The 26,096-nt window shown below is 36.2% G+C and overlaps 1 protein-coding gene across 2 annotated transcripts in view; it reads left to right on the top strand.

The window, feature by feature from the left end:
* The window catches only part of Nost (Nostrin), a 46,268-nt gene extending 20,493 nt beyond the window's left edge, over positions 1-25,775 (top strand). For both annotated transcript variants that reach the window (XM_053768178.2, XM_053768177.1), the window contains exons 2-14: positions 5,490-5,688; positions 14,021-14,106; positions 18,720-18,863; positions 19,421-19,502; positions 19,696-19,826; positions 20,216-20,410; positions 20,635-20,770; positions 21,083-21,247; positions 22,787-22,939; positions 23,253-23,405; positions 23,590-23,926; positions 24,395-24,550; positions 25,585-25,775. In XM_053768178.2, coding sequence (XP_053624153.1) covers positions 5,569-5,688; positions 14,021-14,106; positions 18,720-18,863; positions 19,421-19,502; positions 19,696-19,826; positions 20,216-20,410; positions 20,635-20,770; positions 21,083-21,247; positions 22,787-22,939; positions 23,253-23,405; positions 23,590-23,926; positions 24,395-24,550; positions 25,585-25,700 — 1,974 coding nt within the window. In that variant the 5' untranslated portion in view covers positions 5,490-5,568 and the 3' untranslated portion in view covers positions 25,701-25,775. The remainder of the gene's footprint in view (positions 1-5,489; positions 5,689-14,020; positions 14,107-18,719; positions 18,864-19,420; positions 19,503-19,695; positions 19,827-20,215; positions 20,411-20,634; positions 20,771-21,082; positions 21,248-22,786; positions 22,940-23,252; positions 23,406-23,589; positions 23,927-24,394; positions 24,551-25,584) is intronic.
* The last annotated feature ends 321 nt before the right edge of the window (positions 25,776-26,096 follow it).

Below are 26,096 nucleotides of genomic sequence, written 5' to 3'. Positions count from 1 at the left end.
TATGTATAAGTAAGTACTTATAAAGAAATAGTGAACAGTCCTCACCTAATGCCATTCATCAAGCCATGCGGTTTTAGTTTTACGCAAGAGCGTCGGTTACAAGTTACATCACTTGACATCAGAATTGAAAAACTGGTTTTGTTTGGTCATTTCGGATTTCTGGTTCCATTTTTCACGGTCACTTTTGGTGCAAGGACACTCGTGTGTTACTCGCAATCACTCTAAACTGTCTCAACTGAAGGGCTACCATGAAACATAAAACAAGTAGTTACCACGTCATTGCATCCGTACGTTCTCTTTTTTTACACGATGCGTCATGATATGGCAAAAAAGAGACAGCAGACGGACTTTAGTAATAGATATGCTACGTATTTGTATGTTTCGTGGTAGTAGAAGTAACAAAAATCATTACGGGCGTTATGTGCCTGTAAGCCAAAACAATGTTTTTTTTTTTATTTTCGTCTTCCTGTCTCTCTTACTGTATAAGTTTGTTCACGCATCAAGTAAAAACTACTGAACGGTATTATGATGCTGTATTTTGCAGTTGTATAAGCAGGTAGTCTAACTTAAAAAAAGGTTTCATCGCAATACGTTGCTTAGAATGAGATATTGATAATAATAAGTTATGAGCGAACGCACGAAATATCTACACGCGGGCGAAGTGAGGAGCAAAAGATAATTTACAATACAATACAAATTCAAAAACATATATTAAATAAGGACCTACTTAACCATAACCTACATACAGATTTGTGCTTTCCAATAGATTTTGTACTTATAATGGTACGGTTGTTTTCAATTACGCTAACCCAGATTGGTTATAACATTGTGTTAGAACTTATATTTGCTCAAGATCGGTGTTTGTGCTCGACTGACCTCGTTTCGTGAATTAGCGTCCCCGCGATAGCAAATATGGTCCTATAGAAATTATGCTAGAGAAGAGTTTATGCCAAACAAAAATATCTGATCTAAATTTTAAGGATTTGTGTTGGAAAATACTTATCATTATAGTCGCTTGAGCTTCCATAAGACTTCATAGCTTTCTTAGAGTTTAACCCGTTACACGTGCTTTATTTTGACATGACTGTCAGGAACAGGACCAGGTCTAATTACCAATAGGTTAAATGTAATATCTCACGTAGCATTTCCCATGTCTACGTTGTTAAAATAGTTTGTCCGAGCATACAACTAAACACAATTGGTTCCGCCAGCCGATATAGCCAGGTCAGTGTCTCTCATTAGGAGAACACTGCTAATCAAATTACCACGACCTTTCTATTGGAGTCAATTGTCGCTCAACGGATCTAGATCTACATTTCCCAAACAGCACGATCCGGTACCGAAACATTAAAATAAAACAGCGTCTTTTAACATGCCTTTGAACAAGACAAATCACCAGAACACGCGTTAATGATAGTGAAATAAATCTAATAGTTATGTAATATCATTGTAGGATTTATTTCATTTCATTCATTCAGCAGGTTGCTTCATGGGCATTTTTGAAAATAATGGCGACCTCGGTTGCGTAGTGGTAAGGTTCTTGCCACTGAACCGAGAGGTCCCGGGTTCGATCCCCGGTCAGGTCATGATGGAAAATGATCTTTTTCTGATTGACCCGGGTCTTGGATGTTTATCTATATATGTATTTGTTATAAAATATAGTATCGTTGAGTTAGTATCCCATAACACAAGTCTCGAACTTACTTTGGGGCTAGTTCAATCTGTGTGATTTGTCCTAATATATTTATTTATTATTTATTATTATTTTGAAAATAATAGGTACCATCACAGAATAAAGTGTGGCAAACGCTGATCTAGATCTTTCCATCGCGCTATTTGTTTTATTGTGAAACTGTTTCGCCCGTTAGCCGATTAATGGAGATAGATGTGCGTGATCTACGTTGGCCATCTTTAAAATCAGTAGGTGATTAGGAATTGTACGCGTGATTTACTTTGAGAGACATTCGGCGAGATCTCTATTAGGCAATCGTCTCAAGACGTGTTAAATGCATTTAGACGTGCGGGCCTAAATATATTAACATGTCTGTGGTGTATTAGCTCAGTTATTTACTTTAGTTGATGTTAGCGTTTATCGATAATCGTGACAATTTCGTCCATCATCATTTACCTTACCACTTCTGATAACTTGGGGTCACATGAAAATAATTATATGGTAGACAAAGGCTCTGATAATGTTATAGGGTACTTGCACTCGCCGTTTGCGGTAGATGGAGTTTTATCCGGTAAGAGTCCGGCACTACCTGGGTCCGTGAACGTGAAATTGACACCTAGTATTTTTTTTTTGCAAAATCTGTGACAATCTCAGTTATACTTCACTGGTAGTATTCTGAAGACGTGGAATAAATCTAGCCTAATTTATAACTTGTGGTATCTGAGGTGTGAAGACAATGATGATTCAACCGCAAGCGAGGAAAAGATTTGATTCACTTTCACCGAGTAAATGGCTTCAAAATTTAGATCCAATTATGCAATTGAAAAACCTAGTTATTAAAAAATATCTTATGCTGAAAGTTAAAAAAATGTTCTTCTCTCAGTCTACGTATAACACACGAAAACTGCTTGAACTACACAAGAAGCCGTCACATTTTCCTTCGATATCAGGGTATAATACCATATCACGATAAAACCCCTAGTAATCTGTTTTCAACTTGGTATTTCATCTCAGACTGTTTCGCCTGGGGAGGACGAACGTACACACTGAACTGATCAGACAGGCCTTTTTTAATCAATAGTTGTAGGTACCTATTGAATTTTACCGACAACACTTAAAACCGAAATTTTTGCTAAATTGCTGCTATCACATTCTCACTCGTACAGCCGACTATATGCCTAGTTACTTCTGTGCTTCGCATTAAGCTCTGCGCAATACGGTCGCATTTGCAATTATATTGGGTTGGATTGATGTGCTGTTGACTACGTACTGCGGACACACGCTTCCTGCGTCCAACACAATGACTGGAGCTGATAGACAATAGGGTTTGTCAGGTCAACCTGTTTACAAACAGACACAACCTTGTTGGGTGAATGCATCTTGTGATTGTAATTGTCTATAGTGACCTGATAAGTGTAAATAATTATATACATCGGTGTATTGTAAATACGTAATATGTCAAAAACAACAATATACCACTAGTCAGTTATAACAAAATTATCAGGTATCATTATCGATACATCAATGGTTTTAACAGCCTAGTTAGTCATCTCGGTTGTATTCTTACAAAACATTCCTTGCGATAACGCAACGACCTTGATGATCTTATATTTTGCAAAAACATAGATTGAAACATACAAATATTCAAAAACCTACATAAATCTAGTTAATATTAACTATGTAGAATTAAGGTTAATTCAAACATGATGAATATATTAGCATTAAAATGTTGCGAAAACTAAATATAGCTATATTTTTAATGTTTGGAAACATTGAACTCGATTTTTTGACCGTGGGCGTAAAAGACAAGTGTTATGAATTAACATTTTAGGTCTTAGATCCCAATTTTTACATTGACCAGCCATGTTTACATTGTTATGAAACATTCATGAAAATTTTCTCTAACTACCCTCATAAGAAACTGGCGTGATAGTATATGTTTTTTAGTAACTTCAATTAATTGGAAGATCAACACCTATTAACGCTTTAACATTAATGAAAATGACTGAAATTATTGTCATTTTTATGGGAACATTATCTATTCGTAGAGTCGATAATATTATTACAGCATCAATTTCCATGTTAATCGACTGACTCGATTATATCACCGCGGTCAGTGGAACACAGCGGCAAATCGATTGAGGTGTCTAGCGTAACGGATTGTATCTACTTAGACATCGATTTTGCTCTCAATCGAAATATAATATTGAAAATATCAATCGAAATCTGAAATATCGAAATTTACATAAGATAAATAAATATGCAGGCTCAATATTGTTTGAAATTAATATGTATGATTCAAATTTTGAATCATAATCAGATAGACACGCTGTGTTTGTGGATTTGTTTTAGTTGTTCAGTTCTAATTTATTTATGCTTGTTAGTTACTTAATAGCGAACCCTGGACTCCGACGCTCAACGGCTGATGAAATAACCGGGACAACACTCAGATTAAAGAAAATTAGTTACTTGAAAATATCAATTTTGGTAAAGATTATCTACTTAGTTACATCAATACTTCATTCAACATGTCCAGTCCACCCATACCCGATTAACAAAAATATACACAACGTACACGCAGCAATTTAATTATTCGTGTTCCATTCTCAAGTCCTCCGATTTCCATCTTCTAGATCTCATCACATATCTTGGAACAATCGGAGCGCATCATAAAATTCATTCCCGAGATATCAAATGCCAAGTCTATTAAATATTCTCATCCTTCATCAAAAAGAAAAGTAATATTATGCATTATAGCATAGGTTTCCTCCTAATCTAATATTCAAGTCGTATACTTAGATAACTTTCGCCGCAGTTGGGTAATTTTGTTTCATTGAACAAGGTGCCCCTTGCTTCACCCGTAGGTGCTGCATTATCGATGTACCTTTTTTAGATTTATTAATGAAATTAATAGATTACGATAATTTCTGTTAGTGCCATCTATCGTACAATATCAGTCTTGCTGAAAATATCGTATGACTTTGTGTCATGTGTCATAACACACAGGTGAGGAGACCCTTCTGGGAGGCTTTTTAATTATATTTATCATATTGCTATTTTATTGAACTATGTTTTATGCTCCAAATAAATTATTTATGTAAATAAATAACGATTCGCGCTATTATATTACGATGTATGGCTGAGGAATCAAAAAGGAATGCGCTCAAGTGAGATTTAAATAACAGCTTACACGTATGTAAAAACCAAACGACATTGCAAATGTTTGATACAGATTTAGATATTGTACCTCTCACAGACATTGCTTTATCCAAATTTCTACTAATTATATGGTATTTGGCCGATTAAACCTAGTTTCCGGCTGCGTTGCCTTCGGCCTGCAACGCCTCGTAATTATAGCGTATTGCTGTAAATATTACGCATCCACAGAGGAAATATGATTCACGTAACACGTCCGATCATTTATGAAGTTGGCGTTCGGTATTTTTGCAATGTTATAGGAATTTCTTGATTTCTTGCAGTCTAGTGTCCAGCATCTATTTTATTTGAGTAGCTCGTAGACATTGTGTAATCAAATTATAGTAGATAAAATTAAGAAGAAAAATAATTTCAAGTGACTGTTTTCCAAATGGTTCCCATTTATAAATTTTTGGGTATCGAACACGATTTACCCACTTTCACACCGAATGTGTCTTAACACTTGTGTTACACCTTAGTGAAGAAATAAATTTCCCAGCTTCCACACTATAGTTTGAAGTATGTTGATGGATCATATCACGATATATTTTTTTAAAATTTTAAGTGTCATTGTGAGTCATGTCATACACCTTGTGTTCACTTTATTGTAACTTCGTTCCAGGACATTCAGCTCGAACCGCGAGTCCCGCAGCAGCGGTGATGCCTCCCCCTCTCCCTCCGGCCACAAGGAGACCCCAGACATGAACCGGGAGAACGTCTCCAACAAGATCGCCGCCGGCATGGACCGCTGGCACACCACCCTGGAAGACATGATCCATCTGCGGTCCTCGAATAATCAGGTCTTCAAAGATAACTATTGGGTGAGTTCGAAATTTGTCGAATTGTGTAGGTCTCCAAGCGATCCCGCTATACTCCCGGCCATGATTACGGTCGTTCGTCGTTTAGTTTTAATCAAAGAATAGGTATACAAAAAGTACCTATATACAGGAATAAAATCAAACAATCTATACTATTATTATAAAAAGGTAAGCGTTTGTGAGTTTGTATGTTTGAGGCGGGAAATCTCCGAAACTACCGAACCGATTTCAAAAATTCTTTCATCATTAGAAAGGTGAATTATCCAAGATTACTACAGGCTATATTTTATTTCAAAATTCCCACGGGACCGAAGCCCCGGGCAACATCTAGTGTATTATAAAAGACTTCAAAAACTGATGGAACTAGAGCCACAGAGACCTCGATCATAGACACGTGCTACGTTATCATACTTATGATATTAAATTTTTCATAAGTATATTTTTATAACAATATTCAACCGAAACGTGAACAATACTGAGTTTTTAAACAATTTCTCTTTCTATGTCGCTCAAACGAATATAATATCTACGGTCGTCGCGCTCTAGTGCGTAAAAAAATAGATATTTATTCGATTTTCCGAGTCGTTCTGAAAAGGAATGTACACTTGTCTGAATTCATAAGACACCACTATGAAGTGACATTTATACAATGTTATTTTTGAACATCATTTCCCTTTCCTATTAGGGCTATGGGAATGAAAGTTGCTAGAGACCGCTTTATATATAAATATAAGTCCGGTAGTTACTTACGTCCCGGCTTGGCTCGGGTAAAACCATGTTTATATAGTAGCCTATGTTTATCCTGAAGTTGTCGTCAATCTCAGTGCCGAATCCCATCAAAATGGCAGTTTAGTCATTACAAACAAAAATACAAATCTTTTATCTTTGTAATATTAGTATGGATAATTATGTATGCATAATTAGACTCGGACTCTGACTTACAAATTATAAATCTCAGTAGTTTTACTACATTTATATTATGACTTTTATTAATAATCCAGACTACAAATTCGGAACATGACGAATACAAACAATTTTAAATACTTTAGTTGGTTAAAAAATAAACTAGGGCCCTAGTTTATTTTTTGCCCCGGGACCAAAGATTATAATAGTTCTAATATACTGGGAAATTAAAAGATTAATAACGGATCTCAAGTAAGAATAAAGTTAAGGACGTGAATCATGACTTAAGCATTACCTACTTATTAGATTATATTGATTTTTAACTATGAATCACACATCCTCGCTTGTGTTTTATTTGATTGGTTTCTACGAATGCAGTGACGAAGCATCATGGAGCATGTTGCCCGGTTCGACCAGAATTATTTCGGTTCCACTCGCCCCCTCTAAGATTTATTTTTAAAGAGTGCATTTCTTTACGCGAAATGTGACGGCGGTAGTCAAGTAATACGAGACTGTGACAAAATAAGTTCTTAAACGACTCGATTTCATTTTTGAATATATAAATAGTTAAAAGATGGTAGACAAAACAGGGTCGTCTCTTAAACCAGTTATGTGGAACCTTAAAATTTAATTTCCAGTTCTAATCGTGATACTGACTTACCTTTTATGTCAAGGATGACGTTGTTCGCCCTAAAAATTAATGTATTTAAATTTCAAATAAAATCACATACACACCGATCAAGAAATAAATATAACTGAAGATAATGTGTTGATTCGATTCGGATGTTATCATAACACAATCTCAACGCGGCACGACATTTTAACTTTGTTTTGTGACAATAACGATTGATATAAATATTTCTGACATAACTCTTACAAAGTGTTTAACAGCATGTTTACAAATTCACAGTCATGTAACATGCAGTAAGTACCACAGACTGTAAAATAAAAAGTGTTATAGCTGCCCATTGTTGCTCTCTTCTGATAGTCTTGCTCACACTTGTCGAGTCGTTTTAGTCCGTTCTCAATAAAGAACAGTTTAAAAGCGACGACAAACATCTGCGCAAACATCTTCCAGCAATAGCGTTTATTTTCTTCCCTCGCTTATTATATTAAAATTAACAAGATATGAAGATTATTTTTAATGTTGTAGGTGGATTCATATGAGTTTAGTTTAGCCCTGGATTTTGGGTTTAGTTTGGCCCTGGATTTTAACTCGACCAACGTACCGAGCTATAGGTAGCAGTAGGTCTGATATCGTACAATGCGACAGCATGTTAGTATGAAATGAAGTCTGAACTGTAATATGTGGCAGCGAAAGCGAATAGATTCGTAATTGAGATAATTGTGGTTTTACTCGAGAAACGGAAAAACCGAAGGTGAAAGCATTTTGTGCCATAACATTACGAGATTAGAGCAGCATTTGATTCGTCTTATCGAATGCCAATCACACTTACATTGCGTGAAATGTTGTGGCAATATATTGTACTGTTACTTTAGTCAGACGATACAGTTTGTGTCATTCAAACATCATCTCTCTCATCCTCGCGTGTTCCGGGTTGCATTCGGATCTGCGACGCGTAAAACAAAAAATAGAAGATTCAGGCTATGCTTTTTTATATCCCGCCTAATCAACACCCCCTGGGAATGTTATTGTTGCCTCAGCATCATCAGCTGTTAAGGCGCCTCGTATGACATCTGGATTTGAAGTGTTCCTATTCTAGGGCGGGACCACACAACCATTTTGTAACATTATGGTGGAACTAAATTTTTGTTATGTATTTACATCTGTCCGGAACAGCGGATCATAGCGCCCCAAAGATAAACTGAAGACGAGGTGATAGAAATTACATTGTTCACACATGATTATTGGCTGCCGGGTCAAGATGTTTTCTCTTTATGCTGTAGACAATGGATAATAATATTATTGCGATGTTGTCACCTCGGAGTGCAGGGCAGCCTTTATTTGGTATTTTGACTGGCAATAACAGGAAGAAATCTCATTCACTTAGGTTTGAAACTAGTTCCAACAGTAAACATATTGCTTTCTTCTTACCTGTGGTACTACTGGTGGTAACACTGGTAGGTAGTATCAGTAGGATTCTTTGCCCGTAGTACTACTCTGTTACCTGTTGGTCACTGGCAACTATTGCATTTTAGATATATTTACCATCTAAATAATACTCAACTCAAGTGGAAAGTATAAGGCGCTAAATAATTACAGATAAAAGTCAACAATTCAATACTTTTTCTCGTTGTTTTCATGCTGATATCTTGATGATATTATGTCGAGGTCAACGGAATATATTTTATTACGACTATGAAAATAGCTGTATCTATTGTCTTCGAGAATCAAGGGCAGGATGTACTTAGACCGTCTTTGATTTTAATTAGTTCGAAAAAGAAGCTCTAATAAATATGTAGGTTTGAAATTGCGGGTATTTTTTTATGATCTATATCAACAAAAAGAAACTTTTGACTAAAATGTCCTCTGCCGCGTCTGTCTATTCGCGATAAACTCAAAAACTTCTGCACTCATTTTCTTGCGGTTTTCACCAATAGATAGTATTATTCCTGAGGAAGGTTTAGGTGAATAATTTATTACAGTTTTAACCAAGTGATCGAGGAAGATTCAAACCTTGGGACTTTTAGGTTCACTGGACCACCACTGGTCGATATAAGGATAAGGATTTGTACAAGAAAGAACACTAGAATAATAAATATTTAATCAGTGATTATTTAATTTATTCTGCAAGTAATAGAAATCCTTAAAAATTAAATTTTATCTTTGAAATATAAAAGATTTAAATGACAAACGCCATATCATTTTGATCTTTTGCTTTATGTATGCAGTAAATATTAGTAAATAATAGCAGTCGACTGTGCTTTGCTAACAGAACCCCTCTGAATCCAAATCATTCCGGATGTAAGTTCCTACTATGGTTGCGCACGCGCATTATTCCAAACGGAAGTGCGTGCGGTCGCCTACCAATTCGCTAAGTAAACTTTTTAACTTATGAGTTTTGCTTTCATTAATATATATTTGTTTTATTCTGTTTTCAAAAATTATCTGGGAAAATGTTCCGAAATAACTCATCTCTAAAAACTAAGCGAAGGTTCTGTCTTCTAATGAAATTTTGTGTGCTTTTGAATGTTTCTATTAAAATAGAAGTATTTACAAGTCAATTTTATTTATGGAAATCTTCACGAAATCGAAAACATTATTTTTTAGTAACTGTATTATAAAAGTTTTAGTTTTATTATAAAAGTTTAGAAAAACTTTATCTTCATATCTAATATCATAAACTTGAAGGTGTTTGTCTGTTTGTCCTTCTTTAGCGTAAAAACGGAGCATCAGATTGAGATGATTTTTGTATAGGTAGTTATTGTGAAACTGACTTTGTGTGGCAAAGAAGACTTATACAGGCAAATTCGCCGGGCGGAACCGCGAGCAAAAGCTAGTATGTAAATAAACATAACATAGGCGATGTATATATACACATTGAAGTTTTATTTTGAACCTAATAGAAATAAATATAGAATGCATTATCGACCGCAGAGAAAGCTGCAAAGAAAGTTATCGTAGTATCGAGTTAAGGTACAATTTAATCCACATTACCGTTGGATGCGTGACTCGTAGATAAATGCGAATTGACAATGTGGACGTCACTCCATTATAAGTAGTTGAGTACTTATAAAAACATGTTCGGATCACGTTTTGAATACGTAGAATAGAAATAAGTCTGACAATGTCGTCCTCTTTGAGCCTTCGTCTGCTTTGGTAACTAAACTGACGTAACCAGTTACAAGAGAAGATTTTTCTTTCGATATTTGGTAACTAGTTGTAAAAGAAGTTTTTTTCATTTTTGTAAGTTTGATCCACCTTTGGATTGAAGGAAGATTCTCAAGGGTCATACTTAATGAGAATTTTTTCAACTCATGTGAGCATTTTCATGGTTACTTCATCAGCCGTTAAAAGTCGGAGCCTAGGGTCAGTTTTCTTACCTCTTCGCCTCATAACATCCTTGATGACTTCAAGCCAGCACTTCTACCATGTCCAGTCGGGAATGGCTTAGCCAGATATTTGTTCCCAACGTAATTTGCCGGTCTACTACGTACCTACTACTACTCTTTATATCTAGTACCTTATCTAGTACCTTAGCTATAGAATTTCGATTACTCATTAAAAATATTGTAAGTACCTAACACTAGTTGTATACATTGTCATTGCAATTTCTATCACCTTGATCTATTGCATACGATAATAAACGCTAACGACTAGGAAAACGTTGCACCATACAACTCGGAGGCAGCTTTCCATCAGATTGTTTTTACTGTCATCAACAGTTACGCAAGAAACGCGCGCAGGATCTGATGATTAGATCAGAAGGGACTGGAATTCACGAATAATAAATATCTAATGGAATCCACGAGAATTCAAATGGAATCCATGAGAAAAAATATCATACTTAAATGGGCATCGCTTAACCCTATACCTCGTATCCTGTATCCGTAGTAAATAACAAAATTCAAAATTCTTTATTCAACATAGGATGATATACATCCACTAAGTCTACTACCGATTTCCAAAGCGCTGGTGAAGAAGAAATAGCGTAAAAACTTCGTCGCAGCTTTTCCTCCAAAGAAGTCAATTGGCAAATATAACCCATCGTTCCTACCACTTACACCAGAAACATAGCACGGTCAAGTTTGATCGCGTGTATGTTCAATCTCCAGGTCTTCACCGCAGTTTACCTGTCATTAATATTTCACAAGACAAGTGAAGATTTTACAATAGCTTACAAACATACCAAAACATCTGATGTAATTTTAACAATGCTAACAATTACGACATTTGGACCGTTTGTTGCAATACTTAAGTTCGCAAATCTAACGTTTATCTTCAGATTCTCAAGGACCATGGTTATTCTTTTCAGTATTCACAGTTATTAAAGTTATTATTTTATTAGGTACAGCCGCCGATGTAGTAATATATGCAAGTTTAATTCAGTGGTATTTTGGTGAGAATTTTCAATGAATGTGGGTAGGTTGTGATGCTGTCTGTACACACATTCCGTGCTATTCCAAATTAAAAAGTGACCCCGCTCCGACTGAGGTTACCAATATTAATGTACCTAAATATGTGGAAAAACTAAGAAATTTCAATGAATAAGGATAAAAGCCGTTGGGCCTGCCTAGTCGTAAGAGACAAACTACAATTCAGTGTAACAATCTTCACTTTTGTTCACTTCAAATGTAAACAATCTTCACTTTTGTTGAAAATAAAACTGAATCCATAACAACAGCATTGAGCAACCATGAACTTGGTAATCATTAACACATAATTCACTATCCTAAGTGCGATAAATTAGTATCTATCGATCGACCAGTTTTCCGGTCGATTGTAATGTGTGTGTACCTACCAACGTAATTGTTATAATGATTTGTAGTTAATTTCCTACTAGCATTTGTCTGTTAAACCTGTTCCGTTGTTAATGTTCGTACGTCAAAATTATTGAAATGCTCTCGTTTTTCAAGTTTTTTTGATAGCGTATTATTATTATTAACTTTACAATTATAAACAAATTAGGGATAATAAAACTTGACCGGTTCATAGGTACTTCTTAAGATCTATTTTTTATTGTTAGTAGCTGATATTTTTCACAGGGATTTTTTATGTTGCACATTTTAACCCCGACGTTAGAAGGAAGGGAGTTAGAAGTTTACGTGTCTTTGTATCTGTTTGTCTGTCCGTGGCTACATAGCTATAGCAGGCAAACGGTAATGTCTTTTTTTATTTGATAGAGAGTTCTTAGCTATATTTGGAGAATGTGTCAGTTTTTATTATTTTTTTATGGAGACTCGATTAGTTACCTAATTAAATTGTTTAATCTACTAACACCATAGATAAACCGACGGTTTATTCGAATTCTTCTACGAAGAAGTAGTGGTGGTTCTGTGGTTAAGGCGGGACGCCTGAGATCAAAGGTCCGAGACTTTCAATGTCTTACCTGTATTTCATTGTTCACGACTCTACTCTGTCCAATTGCGAACGTCCACCTGATAATCTGTCCAGTTGTGAATCTGTCCACATGCTATGGAGAGCCGAATTCTACTGGTCCCCACAAGAATTGGCATACCATCCTATCTTATTATTTCCTAGTTTGGGCACCAGCGCAAGCACCAGACTGGTGATCGGTCTTTTCATTCTAGGACCATTTCACCCATGTCCCGCTAGATCCCATTTGGAGTGAGGTTTGACTGGAAACCCTATGTTGACAGAGACCCGTTAAATCGACCTGTATCTTTGCAGAACCTATGTAATTGCCCTAACGTGTTATGTCTTTGAGATCATTCAGATAAATTATTGCATACCAACCTAACTCATGACCATAGTTTTCATAGACCTCCACTCCTCCGCTTACATCCAGTAAAGAAAACCACCATGAGGAAACTAGCATACTGGCAGACTATTCCAATAGTGCGCATGCGGCTATTGTCACTATAATGCGGTAGTCGTAAAATTCATGTCAGATACATTAGGCGTCTCAAATAAAATGTGTCACAAGTAATAAAATACTTGATAAAGAAGTACAACCAATTCCTTCTACCTATATACCTACTTATCCGCTTTCTGAACAGAGAATTTGCCAATATTTTACCATTCTCCTTATATATCCATACTAAGAAGAGATTTGTAATTTTGTTTCTTTATTTTTTATTTGTAATGAATACTAACTACAGGAATTTTTGGCACAGCGATAGACGAAATTCAGGAGTAGACTATACGTTATAGGCAATTTTTTTCATTATTAAGTATCACCCGAGCGAAGCCAAATCGGCACGCTAGGCTTTAAGTAAGTATGTATGTCTAATTCAAATCTGTTGAATAATTTCGGCTTATTGTCTTAAGCGGCAACTAAAGTGCTTATATAATTGAATGTAAATGTGTCTTACAACAATTTGCATATTTTGTTTGCTCTGCTAATGTGCGGATTGTTATTTTGATAACGATCACACTTTCGCTGAATATTACGTGTACATGGATTAATGACCAAAACGTTAAATTTTCATGTATTTTTTAGATAATCCAACTCCCCATTATATCAGTTTATTGTATATAGCTGCTCGTGTCTTCGTTTGCGTGCGCGGTTCTATTCTCTTTAACTTAAATTTCCCAAAATATACAACGTACGAATTTGACCATTATTCAGTTTTATATTGTTACAAATAATTTGTCTCCAAGCTAATCTGGGAGAGGAAAAGTACATAGGAGAAGGAGGGAAAAGAAATTTAAACTGGTCATTCTTCGCATGTCCGCCATATATCAAAAATGTGCCCTTCTACTTTCAGAACTCTTGGCTCTGTCTACCCCGTAAGGGATAAGGACGTGATATTGTGTGTGTATTCTAATTATTAATTTATATTACAGGCCCAGAACGGCTTTGACGAACTTCGGCGGTACGTGAAACAGGGCAGTGACTTTAGTAAGGAACTGGCGGCGATATTACAAGAAAGGTCTGTATGAGTACATACAGATTATATTACATATTTATTATAGGATAACTATAAATATGTACAAATCTATTATTGTTATGACATTACTACTATATTATGATATAGTAGGCGCCGGAAATCGCAATACCTACCTGTAAAAGGTGATTAAGTTACAAGCACTATTTGTAACACTTGGTAGGCGAATAAATAACATGAATATAAATACATAGCATGTCTGTATATGTTAATAATATTGCAATGGCTGTTCTTGTCAAAACAAAGTGAAGAAACAAATATAGCCATTTTTTATGTGTGGGTTTCCTCACGATGTTTTCGTTTACCAGATACAAGTGGTCTTGGTATACAATATGTTAAATTATCAATGTCAGATTTATTCTACAAACTCATCCAATAGAACGCGCAACGAAAGTCCTGAAAGAAATCGCGGACGCGATGCTATAGTCGCTGACAACGACAACGTGGCCGCTATGGATAGTTACACATATTGCCGCGGAACTTCATTCGTGATGCGGTCTCTCACATTGTAAAACCATTTATATTTTTCTAATGTTTATTGGAGTTTTCATCTTGACATTATAGGAAGTAGTTAAATGAACTATGGGACAGTAAAACTTCCGAGCGACATTCTTAAACTAGCGACCCGCCCGGCTTCGCACGGGTTAAATTACGCATGTTATGTTACTGTGTAGGTACCTACCTACACAATTATAAATCTTCCTCTTGAGTCACTCAAAAACCTGCATCAAAATCCGTTGCGTAGTTTTAAAGATCTAAGTAGATATACGGACAGACGAACAGCGTGAAGTGACTTTCTTTATAGGTAGTTTTAGTTTATTTATTAAGTACAACTACTTACGACTATCCTGCGTATTAATTCAAGAATCGATCAGATTACTTTCCCTATACCGAAATCGAGTTTAAACTACGACAAGCTAGTCGAACTTCAGCTGAAGTTATATAGACAGCGATAAGTATTTTATATATTTTTAAACTCATTTTCTGATCATCTGGTGCATTCGATACCTTGACATACAATACATTGCTTCCGGCAGGAAGGTCAACGACCTCACTAATTAGGGTTCTATTTTTTGTCTTCAGCCATGGTGCTTGAAATACACACAGTAAACCATTAATTATGGTAGTGAATTTTTAGCGTAAAACTTGCAAACATGTCCATGTTGTTTTTGACCGTCAAATGTGTCTCTTTGGCCACAGTTTTGTATTTTAAACCACACTGTCATTAATTTGCTAAGTTCTACCCACTCTGTCCACGATCCAATCTCACCAAAGAAATTTAACAGATCGCAAAAAACCATGACCTTCAGATAAGTTACGTTTAAACGTTATTAATAAGCCCGCTACTATACGATAAAAGTGTTAAAAATGTGGCTCATCTCGGCCGTCCATCACTCGCCTCTACTACAGGAGGGATGAATTGCATTAAATTCACCACTCACTAGATGGCGCTGCACGAATTTGAAACTCGCTATGGTTTGTCGATGTCGGAGCCTTATATAGTTCGCGCTACAATCTTTCATTTGAGAAATCCACTTCTTTTTTTTATAAACCTGCATGCCATTTTTTGAAGATGCACCTAACAAGGTGCATTGTAATTTCTTGAAAATAAATCCGAGTAAAGTCATTGCTTGCTTTACCCGTGTCATCATCGAATTTTAACTACATACATATTAAGGTTTAGATCTTATTTAAAGAAATTATTTCTCACAAGAATATAGGTGTTCACGTTTCCATGTAGGAAAGATGTGTCTTATCAAAGGATTAAGATATAAAGTCCTTTTAGGCTGCCCCTAGCTTAAATGTACTTATTTATTTTTATAGATAGAAAGACTAAACAGATATTTTATAAGTACATTCATTCATTAAAAATATAATTTTGACTAGTGATATCTATTCTTGTTAGCAAATGAAGCAGCATGCTTTTGGGCAAAATCCCCTATTCCCAACCACTTCTATCCCTCGCCATTTATTGCCATCCGATGGCCGACATTTCATAGTAATTAAAACTAATTAAATAAAAGTATTTTTGACGAGCACGACCTCACAAATAACCAAACAAAATATGTAAGATATAAGAAAAAAATCTACATTTTATTCTATTCTTATAATAAAAATGTAAGTGGGCTATGTCTGTCCTGTTGTACAGGAGATATTAAAGAAAAATAATTATGGCGGGTCATTATGGGACTAATAGAAGTCATTTTTTTTAGAATTCGTGTCGGTCTGTCTGTATGTTTGTTCGCACATCACGCAAAAACGGTTGCATGGAATTGGATGCGGTTTTCACACTTGTATATCAGATGGTATAGGTTTCATCACGACTCACGAAATAAACGCGAGCGAAGCCGCAAGAAAAAGCTGGTTTATCATAAAAAGACAATTGTGGAGTTATTCTAGTCACTTACGGAACTGATGTCATTTTCTATTAGTATTACTGTTAATATTTTAAATTCAGTACTCGTGCTCACAATTTAGCGCTCCAACTTATACCAAAATTTGACCAACCAGCCTTTCAGTCATCTTTCCTTCGCGTTATTTACGTACTTAGTACACAATAGTTGGTACCACCTACCTACCACAAGAATTAATCTATATGCGCATTATGTATTAGCAAGAGGTAAAATCGACGCGCACCATTGCGCCCACTATACCGCTGCGTAGAGACGCGGGTCCAACTTTTGCATTTATGGGCAAGATTTAAAAAATACAAAAAAAAATTATCAGTGTTGTAATAGTCAACTAACTCTGGAACTAACAGGTCCAGTGTTGATTTAGCCACGTAGAAGATTATAACTATACTTAGAAAATAATTCCAGAAAAGTTTGTGGTGTACCTGTCTCAATGATACAAAAAACCCGGCCTAACTTCGTTAAAATAAACACAAGTAAATTCTGGATACCGATGCAATTTCGGGTAACAGAGAATTTTGAGCTTAGTAATTTTCGGTGGCTGTGACCACAACCTTTTTTTGAGATCTAGATCCGCGCCTGGCAGCAGTAGTAGGCAAATCGTGCGCGCACTAGATACGTAATCTTATCTCCTACATTTCTCCATGCCACTTACTCTCCATGGCTGGCCATTAAACAATGCTTCATTGTTTAAAAGCAAATCACGCGAATGATCCTTCTTTCCACGAAGAAAACCTTCGACAAACTTAGACACGAAAGTTCAAGTCATGCCATGCTGCATATCTAATGAGTATCTTATAAATAACCCTAACAACTTACTAATATTTATAAAGTCTACCAAATACTTATCTATACATAAAGACATAAAGAAATATTTTAAAAATATATTTTTTATTTTTTATTAAACTCAAAATCGACTTTCAGTACTTTCAACAACCGATTTTGATGAAATTTAGCGCATCAGACACTGAGAACCGCTGTATTTGAGAAGTACACGCATTTGAGTTCACAAAAATAACGAAGCTGTGATAAGAGTCTATTGATCATGATATTTTTGATTTTAAAAAATGTTGTTTCCCAATTTCGCAATCTAACAATTTACAGAAAAGAGATAGAGAGATATTCTCTTGATTTTTCTCACAAGCAGATAGAAAACTATTTGTTCCAAGTACCTAGAGCTTAACAAAGAAGTTTCATGGGTTGTAATTTTATGGAAAACCAGTAATAAATAACAGTAATTATTTTGTTGTTTATATTATAAAATTGGGACTACAATGACATAAAACAATATCAATAACAGATCTATTATATAGTCTATGTATATATGTATTGTCAAAGAAAACAACAATATTTGTGAATATTTTTTCAAGTTAGAGGAAGGGCACGGCAATGGCCATAAAACAAAAATAGACGACAGCCGCAGAGCCAAGTGGGCCAGCACGTCTGATAAAAATATCACAGTTCAGAATGCGTTGATAAAACTGAAAAGAATGATAAATATACGAAGCTATTGTTTTCGCCTAGTTCATAAAGTTTATTTTTGAAGCGGTGATGATAGGTTCGTCTGATGTTCGTCTGTGATCGAAAGGTCCCAGGTTCGAATCTTACTCCTTTCGTGAAAATAGTTTTCATAGGTTAGACACTTTTTTTAACTAGTTAGGTGCCAATTCTACCACTAGCCGTACGTGAGAAAGACCAGCGTGGTGGGCCATGACATAATTTAATTAATTTATAAATGTACTGTCCTGTGTCATTGTTAATGATTGTATCAAATAAACGGATTTTTCTTTCTTTACGTTTTCAACTGTGGTGATTTACACGACACTTTTTTCTATATTTTTAAATCCTTAATGATAAAGATGATAATAGCCAAAATAATTTCCAATTAAAAATCGTAAATCATTGTCTTTGTGATCTAGTAATAGTCAAATCAATTTTGCAATCGATCAGATTAAAGATACATAGATATACAGATTGTTATAAGACCATAAGTGGTAGACGGCACCCATAAAAACGATTTCCACGTAAATAGCTACCTAAATTACAGTTGTTGTATCACCCACCCCATCACACAACCACAGTAGATAATATAAAAGTTAGACCACTGTATCTGATTAACTACTTACATAGTTTAGTAAAGTTCCGTGTTGCGAAACTATTAAACAATGCTATTGGGTCTCCTTGTAGGGTTGAGGCAGAAAATTACTACTCCAAATGTCTGGCGAAACTAGGGGCCAAGTTGAGCAAGGCGTGCAAGGAGAGTGTCGGCTCGTGCGCCGAAGCGTGGAAGCATGTCGCTTTGGAAATGGAGAAACGGTCAGAAATCCATAGGTTTGTATTTTAAAATAATCTATGTCATTGACCCTATAAGATTATTTAATTATATTTTTATTTAAAGCCTTTTAACACGGCCATTGGTTAAGATTGTGAAGAGCTACGTTTTCATTTTCTGCTGGCACTATGTTTAAATGGTGAGGGCGTCGCTGCTGTTGAAAGAATTTGACAAGAAAATTCGATTTATTTTTAAATAAATGTTAGAAATTTCCTATTCTGCGGACCTTCTTTGCTATTCTGTATGTGCAGTGGTATATGGTATTTCCTATCTTAATAGTTTATAATATAGTCCTTGTTTCCGCGAAATATTTCCTTTTTTTCTTTGGTTTTTTTGAAGCCTAAGCCTAAGCCCTCCTCATGATTACGATTGTTTCTGTCATATTTTACTTATTAGTTCTCATTGTGTATTGATTAGGTCTGACTTTTTCTTAATACCATTGCATTCCATTGTGTTTGGCGAGACAAGGATGAACAGTCAATTACGTACATATATTAAAATAACATTACTGTCTTTATATTTGTTTTGGAAATTTCAAAGGAATAATTTGTTTCAGGAATTATTCAAATTCTTTAGCTGATGAATTAGTTAAACCAATGAAATATGTCACTGACGCGCAATTAAAACTTAGGAAAAAGGTAAATACACTCTTTATTATTGCAATTGTTTGCAATTTTCAGCTTGTGTTACTATTAATAACACGACCTTATCCCTTACGGGGTAGACAGACGAAACTCAAAGGCCTCGTAAAGCTATATGGAGGGTTATTGATGGAATTGAGATTTAATAATGACAGATCCTATTGCCTACTAATAGTATAATTGATTGCAGATCGAAGGTAATGTCGATAAAACTACGCGGGTGCTAACAGAATGGAGGACAACGGAGGCAAAGTCCAAAAAGCAGTCGCACGCGGCGGCGCGGGAGAATGAAAAGTTGCAAGATGCAACCCTGGACATGAGGTCTGCCACATGCCAAACACAATCCTTGACGAACCTAACGTCCTTTTCTATTTTAATTTAACAAATCTCGGCGTTAATTCGCTCAAGACACAGAAGGATCCTTCAATGCTTTGCGACTAAGCTCGGCGATATTGCTACTGCGAATTTCTATGCCCCTGGTATAAATTGTATCGGTCGGAAATACTTTACTAAACATGTGTAACTATTTAAATAAAAATACACGTAAATATTTAATGCTTAGCGTACTTAAGTACGCTAAGCATTAAATATTTACGTTAAAATAAGTAAAACAAAAGAAACATAATCAGATGTTAAACTTATTATTATGAAACAAATTTCATGACGCTATATATATTTTTTTTAATCTATAAGTATATTACTTTCTGTAGCCGGATATCGCGCAGTTCAAGTGTGGGCCACATACCTCATTCTATACTTAGTACAGCGAGAGCAGAACGGCTGGCCAACGCGACGAGTGAAAAGGACGCAGCTAAACTCCAGGTGAAGAAGAGAAAGACAGAAGATGCTGTGAAGAAGACTGAAGTTGAATATTACAATGTGTGCGTGCAATCTGAAAGAGCTAGGTGAATAAAACAGTTTTATACTTATGTATATAAACAATTTATCCCTGTCTATGGTTAAGCTGAAGTTAACATTTGCAATAGATCATTTGTCGTGAACAAAGACAAACGTAGTCCACGTCAAAGGTAGCTTGCTTATAATATGTATAGTGATATAAAAGTTTACACATAGATCATCTTCTGAAACTAAAAGATAGAATTTTAACGTTACGTTATTTGCCTTTTAGGTTAGAATGGGAGACCAGCGTAGTCAAGGGAGCTGGCATGCTGGAGTCCCTGGAAGAGGAGAGGCTAGCTCAACTCAAGTCAGCCGCAGACTGCTATTTGAGGCTAACTTCAGCCGTGCCACCTCAGTTAGCTGATGTACGTATTTCACAGTTACGATATTTAACAGTTACTTATGCGAATTATGCACTCATTTTCAACTGTATAGCGATAAATATATGTGACCGGTGTTGAAATTTTACGTTATACAATTTCTTATCTAGGTACTTGTTGATTTCACTGATTGTACTTGTATTATACCTAGTTTGGTCGATGTATTTTATATTTTTATGTCACTTTAAGTACTTTATATGTTTATGTCAGACAATCTTAATGGCACATTGCTGAATTTACGCAAGCATTTTATGCCATCACACTTTTCATCGAAGTCCATCGTTGTTCTTGTTCTAGGTAACAAATTCACTAGTAGGACCGATCAACAACGCTAAGGCTAATGTTGACATGAGGGTAGTTCGAGGGGTGAGGTCCGTGCCGGCGGGAGCGAGCGAGCAGTTGCTACCAGACTTCTATTGCGAGCACACCACCTTGGCTATGAACAGGGAACGACGCAAGCTGGTATGATTTTTATTCCACAGGTTCTAAATATCACTTTGTGTGAAATAGTGTATACACTACGTGGTTTCGCGCCTGAATATATTCAGGCGCGAAACCGATCAAAACAAAATGTCCGGTTTGCACACAGGTGTAAACCCTCTGCTCTATACTTCATAAGCATGACATCCATACATTGATAATTTTCAAGAATTTAAAAATTTGCATGTTTTAACTGATTTAGCTTCCTATATACACTCTCGCTTCTTCTGCATCCATTGTCCAGCTGAATAATGAGAAGTAGTATTCTCAGTAGATCTTTAATTGTCCAGACCTATGCTGGATCTCATGAAAATCTCATGATATTGTCATCGCTCTGATGTCAGTCTACCATTAATGTTACATCGTGTCGATAATAACTACCCTAATAAACATTTTACTCCCTAGTGATGTCTGAATTAGCTTTTGAACAATATTTTACCCCAAAATACCAACTACAATACAAATTAATCTTACCAAAAATAAGTACTTCTATATATCTTAAACACATCGATGATTTATAACATATAACCTATGATTATGCACTTAGAATAATGGATCCCAATGGTAGCTATCTTACGTAAGACATTTTAAACTTGCCTCCTCCGCTTCCCCACTTAACTGAACTGGTTTCTTGTGATTTATATTTTCCTTTAACTTATCGCTTTGTGTTGAAGTAGGCCAATTGAATTGCATTTGATTTGTTCCGACCAGATTTATTGTGCGACCAAATCGTTGGAATAAATGGCGTGTGGTAATCTCATTATGTGCCAATATGAAGGGACAAATTTTGAAATATTACGTCAAACAATATGGCTACAAAATAAACGTCACACAGGCCACTGTATTTATTGTGCTCAGTCTGTAATCTAAAGATTGATATAATATTCATTCCTTCCATTTGGATCCTACGATGCATTTTCATGCTCTGAGATCCACCTACATTCTAGGTATTTTGTGTTCACTGAAATTGGCCTCGACTTCCTTTGTAATTTTTTTTATTTCTACCTGTATGCCCTTTAAACACCCATGCTGCCAGCACCCAATGTACCAACACGAAATACGTTTAAGTTGTACGCATTGCTTCCTTTTAGGAAATGAATCTCCTTGCTATTATTCCGCAGAATCAAAAATCCGACTTAGTATACTAATTGCGAAAGCAATTATTGCGCATATTTCTTATTCAATCTCGCAAATTCTAATGAATTAGGAAGGAAATTACAACAGGAGCAAAGCCCAGGGCGCAGTGATTATTATCGGCTAACCAGCTGTGCCCCGGGGCTTGCTCCCGTGGTAATGTTGAGATAAAAAGTATTGATAATCCAGGTTATACTTATATTCTACCCATGTACCAAATTTCATAACAATCCGTCCAGTAGATTTTGCGTGAAAGAGTGCATCCTCACAAACTTTCGCATTTAAAATATTTTATTAGTAGGATATGTTGTATGGAATTTGTATGGAATTGTGTTGATAGAACTCCTTTCCGTTCTTGATGGTGATGATTGATCACTTTTCTTGCAGGCATTGATGAAGATTCTCCAGTTGGTGAAGCAAGACATCGACCGGGAGCGCAAGTCCAAACAAGGCTTGGAGAAGCTGTCCATGGCCATCAAGCAGACGCCGACCTTCGGCAATGACGACTCACAACAGAATGTTGCTGACAAGTTGTATCATGTAAGTGTTCTGACTTAAGGATGCCGATAGCCGTGCGGTCTCTTGACTTTGACGCTTAATGATTGGGGATGGGACCAGACAAATGATTAAAAGAGAGAGTTGAATCTCGTGAATATTTTCTACTTGACGTAGTGGTAATGCTAACCCAGATTCCCTCAGCTTGAATCTGACGCCAGTGTTGATTATTGATACATTTAGAAGAACTAAGACCTTTGAAAAATTACTAGAAAGAGAGTCGAACTACCATAGATATTATGGAAAATTGATATGATTGATTGAAGCTATAACTTGGTTTCTGTCTTGAAATCTTCAGGTGCGGTCGATGCTCACTTACTTGGAAGCCGTTCGATACAAGATCTCTTCGAGTCTCAGCGAGCTGGACAGCCGGCCACCAGCGAAGCACCCGCTCGCTACACACATACAAATAGTCAGAGACAAGCAGGGCTTGCAACAGAGTGTACTTAAGGTAAACTTCCTTCCAAACATCGCCATAATGAGCGGATTCAGATAGAATTTAAATCGTAACCAAAATCGCTTTTAATCAGGCTCTTTATACCCTACTACCTAGGCTCCCAATCAGATTTAAAGGGTTTTATTATATTTTTAAACCCTAGACTGGCCATTAACCTCATTGTATCTTTTTTCACCAGGTCCCGCCATGGCTCCAAACAGATTACCAAAACGAGGTGAACAAAAACTTGCAACCAAACTACACTGCGCTCACGAAGAGTGTGACGGGTGGGGAAGAAAGAGAGAGGCGAGACTCAATCATGAGCCGGGCTTCGAGCAAGCTGCGTATAGAGCACCTGTCGTTTAGGAGGAATACGGAGAACAAGAGTGCACCGGTGACGCCTGTTCTGACCGACATCCCCGCCCCACCCAAAAAGTCTCAGTCAGTCGATGCTCCTGCGCCGCCAGAAAGCCCCTTGGATTGGGGAGAAAGGGGTGCGGGCGATGGATTGTCAAATCAACATGACAGTGATTTTGGTAAGTAATTATAGATTGCAGCGACTGATCAAGAGTTCTAACCTATTTAAGCTGATGCGCCCTTATATCAGGGGTTTCAAAACATTTTATGTTCGCAGGTCTTTATTTAGTTGAATTTTGTTGTCGTGTCTTTCTAGTTGAAATACCTATTTAGGGTACGTAGATAAATGATGCTAGATCAAATAGTGCATGTACGATTTCAGCACCTCATGATCCTCGAGTCCTAGGCTGCAGCCTAATTTGCCTAAGGATTAATATTGTCAGATTGTGAATACAGACAGATATGTCCTATCTGGTAACTTGTAACCACCGCAAGACAAAGTCAGTGATGCTTGCATCATTAATATGAATAGGTACTGCTGAATAGTTGACACCATAAAACAGCACCCTTCGTCCTAATTACCTATATATAAAATATAGTATTTTCATGATATGATATACCATATAGGATTTTCATTTTCATTTCAGATGAATTCTCGTCTCAAAGTGACAGCTCGACGGACTTAACGGATATAATAAAGACTGATCAGACGGACACGCCGGCGCCGACTCCGTGTATAGGCAGATGTCGAGCTCTGTACACTTACGAGGCGAGACTCAATGACGAACTTACTTTATCACCAGGTACCTACGACTCGCTATAAATTAGAATACAGAGATTTGTGGAAAAATTAAGCGAAGGCTTCTGCCTAGCAGTGGGATTGATAATGAATCTGATTTACGATCAGTTAAAAAATACTAGAAAACGTATATATTACTCATCTGAAGTCATGACAAAACTGGGTGCCAAAAGTTACTTATGTACGTGAAGGCATACTACTATTTTTATGAGTTGACATAACATAGTCACGTATTGTAGTTATGAACTTGAAAAGCCATTGTGGATAACTGCGTAATATATGCACGCATATTATTACATGTTTCTTACGTTACCATTGTAGTAAACAGTTAAATATAGAGAAATTATGTATTCGTTTCCATGGCGTGGTGTTTTACGCAACGGAAACAAAGTGTGGCTACAAGTAATGTATTTAAAATTCATTACTTTAAAACAAGCCGGCAGAGCCAGGTTCAACGTCCAAAAATTTTCATTCGGATAGATGATCGTTTGGTGGACCCCAATTCATGCTCACTAGCGTCACCATCATAATTTTATCTATTAATTTTAATTAAAGTCGGAAAAATAAAGCATTTTATTAAACACAACGAAGTTTTTAGGGTTCGAAATTGGCCTGAATTGCTTCGAGAAAAGGATGGTACGGCTGTCCCGCTTTTATTGCTCGATTTGGCGGGGGCACTGCTATAGTTTGCCATTATATATAATGTACTCAATTAACAAGGATTTTGGCCATTTTTTCTTATTTCGTTTGTGGCAACTGTGTCCAATAGGAAACTGCAATAATCCGAGCTTATATTATAAGGTACATTTGATCCCGGAAAAAGAACTGTTCCCGTGAGAAATCTACGCGGGCGAAGCCTCAAGCAAAAGCTAGTGATATAAAATTAATAATCTAGTATAGCACAATCGCCTGTAATAGTTTTGGCTATTAATTTAAAGAAAATGTAGGTGGCGCTAGTGTGCGGGTCGGCCGAGTCTTGTCTACGGTTTAATGCAAATGTACACAATGTAACAATACTTTAACATGTTCGCTTTACAGGAGACATCATTAACATTCACGACAAGCAGGACGACGGCTGGTGGTCAGGAGACATCAACGGATCCTATGGCATCTTCCCGTCTTCTTACGTCGAAGAAATCACAACGTGCATATGATTTTCTGAATATTGCATAGTTTCATTTTGTGTCTAAAAAATCAGTATCTAAAGTCTATAAAGAGTAATGAGTAAATGAGGGCCCTTTATTTAATATTATAATGGCAAAAAACATTGTTGGAAAACAGTTTTCTGCTCTTTATAGTAGACAGACTGTAAATATAGTAAATGAAATGAGGAGCACTTATCACAATTTAGATACTGAAACCGAACTTTAAATGTTTATTATGCTATATCTAACAAACACGAACGATACTCTCGGTTATACTTTTTAAACATGACCCAAATGATATCAGGTTTAGATGACGAATTCTATATGAAATAGATATCAAAATAAATCTATAGCACAATATAATTGTGGCGCCACCTCCAATCATACGCTAGTATGATTTGTAAC

This window comes from Plodia interpunctella, chromosome Z (genome assembly GCF_027563975.2).
Source record: "Plodia interpunctella isolate USDA-ARS_2022_Savannah chromosome Z, ilPloInte3.2, whole genome shotgun sequence".
Lineage (NCBI taxonomy): Eukaryota > Metazoa > Arthropoda > Insecta > Lepidoptera > Pyralidae > Plodia > Plodia interpunctella.
This window is presented reverse-complemented; position numbering and strand designations above follow the sequence as displayed.